This window comes from Molothrus ater, chromosome 19, assembly GCF_012460135.2.
Source record: "Molothrus ater isolate BHLD 08-10-18 breed brown headed cowbird chromosome 19, BPBGC_Mater_1.1, whole genome shotgun sequence".
Lineage (NCBI taxonomy): Eukaryota > Metazoa > Chordata > Aves > Passeriformes > Icteridae > Molothrus > Molothrus ater.
Window position 1 is genome coordinate 6,215,453 of NC_050496.2, and position 11,187 is coordinate 6,226,639.

The following is an 11,187-nucleotide window of genomic DNA, read 5'->3' on the forward strand; positions in this document are numbered from 1 at the left end:
AAATGGTAAAATGAGGAACCTTGTCATAGATTAGCCTGGGCTTCAGATTCTCACATGTCTTATGGGGAGTCTTTAATGCTTTGAAGATGAAGGAAAATTCTGTTCTGCAGAGCATAGGAAACAGTGCCTTTCTGCCTCCAGATTTGACTGTTCAGACATCTCCACAGAAATTCATCTTTGTGAGAAGTATCTTCAGAGCTTAAGCCCAGGATAAATACTATCCCAGATTTTTTAGGAATGCTAGGCAAAAGTAGTAGTAGTAGTAGTACTTGATTTCAGTAAGCACCACTGACATGCTTTCTCTATACTGGTTTTGACAGCCTGACAGTCTTTATTAGGTGTTAAAAGCGTACTGGCCTATGATTTTTCAAAGTTGCATTAAAATTTTAAGTGTTCTGTCCACTCTAGAGTTATCCTCCTCACATCCTTCTACTCTCTACCCTGAAAAAGGAAGAGATCAAAGTACTTAAAATGACTGATACTTTATTGTAAGTGAAGAGTAGCAATGTCAGTTCAGTACAAGTTTGTAGTGCAAACAAAAGGCATCCTTGGAAAAACAGTAAGTTTTGTAAATTTAATCTCAGTTGTCATTCCAACAGTTCATTGTTTAAAGAAAAAGCCCAGCAAAAACCAGCTAACATAACTAGTGTTCCTTAGAGTTTATCAAACTGCATATAAAATGTACAAAAATACTTCTGCGAATGCATAAATACACTGTTATTACAGTCAGATTTATGAGTTTAACTTTTAACACATCAACTGTTATTCTTGGTGGGAACTAGACAAATAAAGCTTTTTAAACCAGCTGCCCTCTAGCAGAATGCTCAGTAATTAGTGGAGACAGTCCTTACACTGACTTCCTAAATAAAGGAACTGGAAACAAATTAGATACTCTTAGTAATTTTGAACCATTTAACCACTACTGTTTTTCACACAGTTATTGCACATAATCTAAGCTAGCCTTCAAGCTATGCTGGAGAGATAAATATGCAATTGTTAAAATAGAACTTTCTTTCCTGTTTTACAAGAAAAACAAAACAGGAACCTTACTTAAGAAGTTTTACTTCATACTGTGTCAGAGTCTTGAGCTTCCCAGGAGTTGAATCCGGCATTAAACATAACTAGTTCTCTCAGCTCCTGGCTGGAGAAAAACCAGGATTGAGAATGGGAAGTTAGCAGAGTTGAGGTGATGGGTGTGGAACATGGAGGAAAGGATGATAATTATTTTGACTGAAATAAGCAAGAATTTTAAGCTTAAGTAACTTGGTGAAATCCTGAGCCCAGAGTCAAGTATCTCTGCTGGAAGAAGGAGTTTCTGTCTTCTCTTGGTGTGCAGCAGCTTGAGAGAGTCTTCCAGGCTAAAGCAAGACATGGGGGGAGGGGGGGGTTGGCAGCCATGCTGCTTCTACTAGAACATGGTGCTGTACTGTTTATAGTTTGACTGTCAACATTGCAGTCCAGATCAACAACAAACACAGCATCCATCAGCTGTGCAGAAACTCTGCCTAGTGAAGCTTCATACAACAGAAATGGAAGGAAAATCAATAGTTTGGGGTGGGGGGGAGGAAGGGAGGAACAGAGGGGAGAAAAAGCAGCTCATGAAGAAAAAGCAAATCCCTGAGCCCTCCACCCACCTCAGGACCCATTTAAGTGTTTTGGTGCAAAGGTCAGCATTGTATTTTTTGGTAAAAAAGAAAACAGCCTCCAAAAGTGTTCCAGGCTGCCATGTTAATATAGGGAAGCTTCAGGCTGTTTAATACTCCAGCAATGCTGTGACTTAAGTATTTTAACCCACAGGTGAATTTTTTCATTACTGACTTGCTTAAATGCAAGTTAAACAGTCTGTAGCTTAACCAGAGTTGTGTTTTTTTTCACTCCCCACAAAGAAGAGGGGAAAAAAAAGTTGAAAGCACCTGGAGGCATTCAGCCCTTTCAGTACTCACCTAGATAAAACAAGGCTATGTAACAGTGACAGTAAACTGTGCAGGATGTAAAGTTTCAAGTTAGTTACTTTTTCGTGGTGTTTTTCCCATCTAGTGGCTCATAAAAGCATTCTATGTTCCTTCCACCTGTGATCTCTCATTAGGACACTGCTGTGCTTCTCACACAGCAGAAACAACCATCTCCCTTGGAAATGGTGTACAAGGGAGGGCCACAGAGAGCTTTCCTGTCTTGACAATACTGACACCTGGTGTGAGTAACGCACAGGCTCACATCGGTAAGACAGTAAATAAAACCACGGACACAAATTGGGGGTATCTCCCCATCTGAAACAAAGGCTTTCTCTTGAAAGGGCACTCAATAGGAACATTTACGAGAGGCTTTCATGTTTTTTGGTGGAGGTACAATATTCTCACAGGGGAAATAAACATTTAAATACAGACACTGCTTATTCCAGTTATTTTTCAGCCCAGTAAAAGAATTTCTCCTGCCACTTCTGAGCATTAAGTATCTCTAGAAAACTCATCTTGGTGAGTGTTTGTGAGGGGCAAGAGATTAAGGACTTGCACATTCACATTTTTAGAGAGCAACTACCCATTGTGTGTCTCATTCATTTAATTTAATGTGGAAGTACACAGACATACAATTTCCTGAATCTTTCTATGAGTCTTACTTGGTCAAAGTGGGGGTACTTAACAAAATTTTCATATCAATAATTTACATCTTTCGTGCCCCGCACTGCCAGATACAACCAATAAACTTCAAATACACTGGAAACCTGTGATTTTACTGGACAAATGAGGTATCCCTTGCCTGAATACAGTATCAAGTAAAAAAATAAAAGCAAACAGGGCATTAAATATAAAATATTAGTTTAAATAGTAACCCTAATAATAACTTAAGGTTTTACACACACTTAAGTCACTGCCTTCCAAAGGGTAGCACATGTCACTGCCAGGTGTTCCCACTGCAGATGCAGCTCCCAGGGTCAGTACGTCAGCTTGGATGCTCTGCTGTTGTAGCATGGCTGCTCCATCAGCGCAGCCACAGTGTTCCGGAAAGGAGAGCTGTCACTTCTCCTTAGGACCAACTCCAGCTCTTGGAAGTCCTGGAGTCTGGCAACATCCTTGTCCTTGGAAGGAATAGAGAGAACAACATTATTACTCCTATTATTACTAGCTGGTTGTTACTTATAAAATAACTGTAATTCCAGGGACATCATCCCCAATAACAGCAATAGATAATTAAAAACTAAAAATTCCAGGGACATCATCCCCAATAATAGCAATAAAGAATTAAAAAAATAAATCCTACCAACATATTAAAAGTGTAGCAGGTTTGCTTGTTTGGTTTTTCTCCTCAAGCTTTTTCTTCTCCTTTAATTTCATTACAATTTGGCTGTATTTGTGCATGACACTTAACCAAGACTTGTGACCACTTTCATCTACAGACCTCTGAAATATACATTTTTGGAACAGAAGAGCAGTTTCATTTGTTAACAGCATTATCTTTAAGTTGTTCATACGCCAATTTGTGTTCATTCTACTGTTCATTCTTTTTAGGCAAGCAGACAATGAAGTATTACTTGGCAATTACGTCCTTTTAAAGCACCCTAAATGTTTCTGATAAATTTTTTAAAAGTCAAGCTGTAATAGTTCCATATGCTTTAGGAGCTAAAATACTCTGCCTATTTTGACAAGACTATTTTAAACAAGTTATGATGAAGGTTTAAGAAAGGTCCTTTGAATCTGTCAGTTTTTATTCAACAAAAGTGACATTTTGCCTATCTTTTTGAAAAAATACGTTCTCTGAGGTCTGCAAAGTGAAGAGTCAAGTTAATCTCTCATTTCTATTCTTACCTTTCTTAGAAGTGTATTGGGTAGTTTTCTGATCTTCTCTACTTCCTCTGGATTAACACCCAGTTCACAGCAGCTCACTCTGAGCAGATCTTGATAGGTCAATTCTTGTCTGTCCAGTTCAATCTCAATGAAGTCATTGTCTCTCAGGTTCTGGACTCTGACCTTAAGTACAAGTTCTGACAGAGAAACAATTAAAAGGTTAACAACAGAAAAGACAACAAACTCAAAACTAACATTTACAGTATTTACTATTATCTTCTGAATTCATGTTTTTTAATACAATCCCTATGATCTGAGAAATACTATGCAGTTAACAGAAGCTTACAGCAAAAATACACAGGAGAACCATGTTATCACTGTTGAAACTGATCCATTCAGTCACTAAGTTGAGTTGTTACCAAACTACCAGAGCTGCATTTGATGCAAATGTAGTGCAAAATTTACACATTCATGTTACATGGACTGATCTTTCCATTGTTTTGCAAAGTATTACCATGGTTAAAGTACAGCATAACAGACATTTTACGTAACTGAGCAGAAGAAAGTTCAGAGCACTTTTGGTCACAGAATTCAACATCTCTGCCTCTATTCTACTAGAGTCTGAAGTGAAATGATTACTTAACTTCATTTTTCACCAAGTAACTGTAACAGAACTATGAGACACAGCACCTCTTTACCTTGCACATTATATGGGAATGTTCCAGTGAAGAAGAAGGGCTGCAAGGTGGGTGTGGGGCTGCTGGGGGAGGTGTGAGGTTGCAGAGGCAAGGCCTGGCTGGATACTCCTGGGGAGCAGAGCCCCAGGCTGGGGGTCGTGGCCAGGGGGCAGCCGGGGCCGTAGGGCACCCCTGGGCTGGCACACGGTGCGGCTGCAGAGACGGTGGGCATAGGGAGTAGCCTGGCTGCTGCATCCGGTGCTGGGAAAATCTCGCCACTGCTGCATGACATGGGTATGCAGATCCTTTCAGCCTGAGTTGTTGATGGACAAGGGCTAGTTTCACTCTGGGAAGCAGAAGAGATGGAAGTACTTTCATTCTGGGATTCTGCCAAGCTGCCTGGAATGCTTTCTTCGGTGTAAATGTTAGGGAATGGGTTGGCCAAGTAGTTCGCAACAATGGATAAATTTAAATCCTTCACTCCTTGACATTCAGTTTGTTCCTCTATTGATGAAGTTCAAAAGTGAGGGGTAGGGGATGGAGAGAGAAAAAAATCCATCATGTTACTGGATAGATATTTCTCATTTTGAATATAGTTAGTTTTCCAATATCTTGAAACTATATCACATTCCAAGGTCATCAAAGAATGACACTAATGTTCCAGAAGCATGTAACACTTGGAGGCCAGTAGCTGTAAAGTGAAAGAAAAACCTATAAATGTCTTCAGTATATTCTGTTTTTTGTTATCAAAGTGGGGGGGAAGTAACCTTTGAAAGACACATAATTTCTAGCAGTGTTGTTCCAGTGCTTTCAAATGAATTGGATGACCAGTACTCCTTTATTGAATCTAATTTTAAAATGTTCTTAATAGCACTGCTGTAAATAGTTTATTATGACCTAGGCCAGCAAATTTAACCCAGTATTTCTTCAAGGAAGTGACTACTTGCTGTAATACTCAAACAAACTCACCTCTTGGATAAAAGCACTACAGTAAGTGACATTCCTGCCTAAGGATTACAGAACATAAATAGTGATGTCAAAGCAGTTCAGAAAGATCTGCTAAATGATACCTCACTCCCAGAATAAAAACTAGGAGAAAAGGTAAGTGATATGTGTTTATTCCCCAGGAAACACATGAAAGCTTCACAGACAGAAAAATAAAACAACTATGAACAGAGTTCATCTACGTGTGCTTGACAGTTTAGATTTTAAAAACGGGTGAGTCGTTTGCCACAAACTAAGCCCACACCGCACCCAAAATAAAGCAAAAGCATCATGTAAGAACATGCCATTCCTTCAGGCTTAACTGTTGGAACCTGAGTCATGATTTAGCTGCAACCTTGTGAAGGATAACCCTGCCCTGTTGTTGTAAGAGCAGATCACTGCAAAGAGCAATTTAAGTTCAATTGCAGAAGACAGCACATTTCCAAAGGTAAAGCACTTTAGAATTTTAATCTGGAGCACAGTACCTGGATGCTGTTCAGGAGTGTCACACACATCTAACTGGGTTTGCTGTGCATATGAAAAGTGTAAGATGGCAGAATTACAGGACAAAAATTAACCATACCAGCAAGTCACACTATAACAAATAGCTCAGAAGGCATAACTTCCTGAGTGATAAAACTGTTTTGAGGGGATTTGTAGAATCTGATCATGGTCAGACCACAGCAAATTGTACAATTGTGAAACCCCTATTGGCAGCTTCCATGCCAGCTTTAGCTTAATAACAGCAAACAGGAGTGCAGCAGCACACTTCCCAAAGCATACAGCTCTTCCACTTCTGAGTGACACAGCTCAGAACACAAGGCCTTCCTACCTGAAATCTCCACATCTATTTGCCCAAATATGAATTCCAGTTATAAATCAGAGCTATCTAATGCGATACAATGGTCCTAGCCAAGGTTTTGCCAATTACTGCTTCAGATAAAAGCACTAAAAACGTTTTAGTGTTTACACCCAGAATTCTAGATGACTTTTAAAATGGGAACGGTACCTCCCAAAATCTTGCGGATGTCTGGTTTCGACGTTAGCTGTGCTGCCAGCTCTCCCTTAGCAGTGAGGATCTGCTTGTCTGCGCCAGCCTCCAGCAGGCAGGACACCACTTGGGCATGGTTCCGCTTACAAGCCCAGTGCAGGCAGGTCCTGCAGGAAGGAAGCAGAAGGGTTGGGATTCATTAGCCTGGATCTTCCTCACCAGCCCTGTCCTACCTCATCCAAGTTATGCATAAAGTGATAACTGGGAATAAAGTTTCCTTCATTGCGGCACTTTCTAAAGTTCTGAATCTGTGAGTTACGCAGGGCAGGGCCCTCTTTTACCTTGCAGAGTGACTCCCACTACTGTCCCACACAAGCAACTGGACAGGGACCTTGAGCAAACCTTGAGCAGTGACAGGTGAAAGGAGGGCGACGTGCTTTTATCGGGATCCTCTTTAGCAGTTAATCTCCGAGCCTCCCGAGATTAGCTTTTCTGTATTTACAAATGGGAAAACTAAGAAACACAACAGCTGCGTTCCCAAAGCAGCTCCCTCCCCCCGCGCCTGATGATGGGTTGGGGGGGGAGCCCCAAGCCCAAGAACCCCGAACACCACCACTGAGAAGGGCAGCGGGGGAAGAGCCGGGCCCCGCAGCGACACCGGCCTGCCCCTCGTCCCCCGCAGCGCCGGACCCCGCAGCGCCGGACCCCGCGCGACGCCGCCGCCCCTCACCAGCCATTGATCTCGTTGCGGGAGTCGATGTCCGCCCCCGCACCCAGCAGCCGCCGCACCTCCGCCACATCCCCCAGGGCCGCCGCCTCTCGCAGCCGCTCTTCCAGCTCCCGCGCCTCCGCCGCTCCGCTCATGGCCGGGTCCGGCTGCGGCTCTGATACCCGTCGGGAGGGGCCGGGCGGCCTCAGCGCGGCGGAGCGGGGCCCTTCCGGCCCCGGGGCCACGTTCCGGCCCTCACGGCTGCCGCCATCTTAAGACCGGGGCGGGCGGCGAGCGCTGGGGCTGCCCCGGGCAGGGAACGGCCCTGTTCTGGAGTTCTGTGTCCGGTTCTGGGCTCCTCAGCACAGGAAAGAATGGGCCAGTTCTGGAGTTCTGTGTCCGGTTCTGGGTTCGTCAGCACAGGCGATTTTGGGGCCTTCCCTGGACCCTCTCTTCGCTGGAGAGGGTCCAGCGAAGGCCACAGAGATGATGAGGGGTCTGCAGCATCTCTCTGATGCACAGACATTGTGAGAGCTGGGCCTCTTTGGTCTGGAGAAGACTGAAAAGGGATCTCATCAATGCATTCAAATATATCCAAAGAGTGTCAGAGGATGCTGTCAGACTCTTTTCATTGGTGTCCAGCAATAGGACGAGGGGCAGTGACCATAAACTAACACACAGACTGTTTCACCTCAACACTAGGAAGAACTCCTTTACATTAAGGGTGATCGAGCTCTGGAACAGCTGCCCAGGGAGGCTGTGTAGTGTCCTTCTCTGGAGACATTCCAAACCCACCTGGACACATTCCTGTGTCACCTCCTCCAGATGAACCTGCCGTAGCCGGGTGTTGCACTGGATGATCTCCAGAGGTCCTTTCCAACCCCAATGATTCTGTGATTCTATGGACCCTCCCACCTCAGGCACTGAGATGGGGGCCTGGACAGGGTGAAAATCCAAGACTGGAGTGTTTCCTCTGATGGGTTCATCCTACCCTCACCTGACATCCTGAGCCATGTGTGGGGGCTTGAGGGGAGAGAGCGTTTAAGAAGAGAGGAAAAGCTGCAGGTAAACACTACCTGCAGGCAAAAGCACCTTATAGAATTATTTAGGTTGGAAAAGACCTCCAAGGTCTTTGAGTCCAACCCATCATCTATCACTGTGGCCTGTCACGGACATATTTTATGAAAAATCCTTTTGCTAGGATTTTTCTCCTGAGAAGCTGAGAGGCCTCAGGAACAAAATGTAAACTATAATTACCTGCTGCTGTGGAATGCAACAGGGCATCTTTGATTGGACTCATGTGGTTGTTTTTAATTAATGGCCAATCACAGTCCAGCTGTCTCGGACTCTCTGGTTAGTCACAAGATTTTATTATCATTCCTTTCTATTCCTTGCAAGCCTTCTGATGAAATCCTTTCTTCTATTCTTTTAGTATAGTTCTAATATATAATTTTCTTTTAATATAATCTATATTATAAAATAATAAATCAGCCTTCTGAAACATGAAGTCAAGATCCTCATCTCTTCCCATGTCAGGGCCGCCTGCTAATTCAACAGTAGCCTTGCCCTTCTTGGGGTGTTTTTTAGCCAGCAGCCTGGCTCCTGCCTTCAAGCTGTGAGGCTGCCATGGGCTGGGAAAGGACCACAAGCATGGGTTCAAATCCACGGCTTTCCCCATACACTTCCAGCCCTGGCACCCGCAGTTCCCAGCCCTTCCCTCTCCAGTGTGTTGTTCACACTCTTAATTAAATCACTGTGGCATGTGTTGGGGAGCTCATTTAACTCCAGACTTTCTGTTTCAGCATCAGTGTCTGCCACCAAGGAGCAATTTTCACTAAGATTTTTTTTTCATTGCCTCTCTTTTATTGCTTACTTTTCTTATTAGTGACATTATTTTAACCTACCATTTAATTTAGGGCTTGGGTTGCTGTTGCTTTGCTCAGCTGTTCCTTCTTTGGTAGTTATGACCATTAGGTGAAGATGACACCTGCAGCATCACCATCCAAACAGTTCCTGAATATCTCTCCATATAAATGAAGCTTCAAAGCACAAATACTCATCTTCCTTTCAATCAGTCAGGAGAGGCAGAGGCCCACAGCCTCTAAATGTTTCTCTAAGAGAGATGCAGCAAACTACCCTCATGAAAGCAGGAAGGAGAAGTAAGCAGTGACATTTTTAACTACTGTGGCAAAGGTTACACGGTGGCTCAGTGGCAAGTTTTTCACACCAGATCACATGCTTTTGATCCCATGCAAGAGATTGAACAAAAATTTTGCCCAGCTGCTACCAAAAGACTCAACAAACTGTATGAAAAACACTGGATTTGGAGAACGGTTTGCAAACAAGATTTACCTGATGACAAATGCAAATTTAAACCTTAGAGACTGGAAGACCAGCCCTCAACTGGACACTGCTGTGACCTGAATATTTGCATTTTAACTCATTTGCTTTTTCAGTAAAGGCATCTTAAATGATCACTCGTTAACCCATGATCTCTTTTGTCATTTTTCAGTGTCTGTGCCATAAAGCTGTAAAACAAAGACAAGGCACACACAAGTGGAGACCTAGTGATACATTCTAGGAAGCACACTGTGAAAGCTTTAAATCCCAATTTTTTTTTACATCTGTAAAAATCCCATAGGATTAGTGGCAAAAAAGCTTTTTCCAAAATAATACAAGACAACTCTCAGATGGATGGGGAAAAGCTACTCAGGAGGTGAGTGCAGGGACAGGCCTAAAACAAGGAACACCATTCCTGTTCTGTTCTCCAATGCCACTGCCACTAGATGTCACAGTGATACAGCAAGAGGATCCTGGAGTGTGGCTTTGTGCTTCTTGCTGTAATTGTGAAATGCCTTTAAATTTGTCTTGGCACATCCATAGGGTCTCCATACAGCTTTGATCCTGCAAATTTCAAAGCTCTCTGTGGTGCAAAGGGACATTATGCAACATTTCCACACAAGTGCAGGGATACCCAGTGCAGGGAGCTGCTTTCTGGGGAGGTATGGGCTTTTTTCTTTTTCTTTTCTTTTTTTTCCCCCTCTACTTGAGCTCCTCTCCCAAAGCCACACAGGGCTTTTAAGGACTCTAAGCCGGCGGGTGATGCACTGAGATGCTCTCTCTCACGCTCTCTTGGGGTGAGTGTCCTACTCTGCTGCACCTGTGCCAAGCCTTGTTAAATGGAGCTTGGGTTCACCATTGCTTAGTTACACAATGTACTACTCCCTGGAGTCATGAGATCTCCTCCCTCAAGGGAGGCTGTGTGCAGGAGGATTAGCAGCGAGTTCACTTGACTCAAACCTCCCCACCACCACCACGAACCTCCTGCTCATGCCCTACACATGGAGCCTCAGACCCCCTTGTACTTGTGTGTCCCCTCTCCATTTATTGGCACTGGTGTCACACTTACCAGCTCCCAACAGAGCCAAGAACTTGTCCTTTTCCTGCTCCTTTCCCATATGATAGCTGGGTTTGTGCATGTAGCTATGCAAGGCATACATGCACACACACCTCCCTGCCAAGAGCAGCAGGGCCTGCAGGATCTGCAGGTGTGGGGCAGGTGCCAGCTGCATGCTGATCGTCACCTTTGGAAACTGCTGGGAATTGCACATGATGCTCATGGCTGGAGCAGCCGCTTTGCCTCCCAAATGTTAAATGACCTTGGCCTTCAGTGGGAACACGCTGAGCTCTGAGCCTGTGCCTGGAGCCCAGATCCGTGTTGTTTTCTTTTCTTTGTGATTTACAGGTGCTCAGTGCTCCCTGTTCACCAGCCTTGGGCACAGCCCTGAACCTGTGGCTTTACCCAGCAGAGCCAGCACCTCGCTATCACAGCCTTGCAGTAACCACAGGGGAGGCTTGGGCCAGTCTTTGTTCCCACAGCAAGTTTTCCAGATTTTGTTGGTTTTGTGTTAATATATGTCTTTATGCAAGCTTCTAACTGTGCCTGATCCTCTGGATTAGTTATTTTCTGATTTTTTTGAGAAACCATGGTCTGTCTGTTTGCTGTTTGCTCCTGGGTTTTTTAAGGCTTTTGAAGTTTTTTATTCC

General features: G+C 43.9%; 1 protein-coding gene across 3 annotated transcripts; it reads right to left on the reverse strand.

Moving 5' to 3' along the window:
* Nucleotides 1-466: 466 nt before the first annotated feature.
* LOC118693860 (ankyrin repeat domain-containing protein 40-like) lies at nucleotides 467-7,468 on the reverse strand. 3 transcript variants are annotated; one of them, XM_036394740.1, is made up of 5 exons: nucleotides 7,162-7,463; nucleotides 6,450-6,598; nucleotides 4,478-4,960; nucleotides 3,801-3,976; nucleotides 467-3,073 (listed from the first exon to the last, which is right to left on the reverse strand). In XM_036394740.1, the coding sequence occupies exons 1-5, from the start codon at nucleotides 7,293-7,295 to the stop codon at nucleotides 2,930-2,932; spliced, it is 1,086 nt and encodes a 361-aa protein (XP_036250633.1). In that variant the 5' UTR covers nucleotides 7,296-7,463; the 3' UTR covers nucleotides 467-2,929. The 3 variants fall into 3 exon arrangements, with proteins under 3 accessions (XP_036250633.1, XP_036250634.1, XP_036250635.1); XM_036394741.1 differs by having other exon boundaries at nucleotides 7,221-7,308; XM_036394742.1 differs by lacking the exon at nucleotides 4,478-4,960 and having other exon boundaries at nucleotides 7,162-7,468.
* Between the last annotated feature and the right edge of the window lie 3,719 nt (nucleotides 7,469-11,187).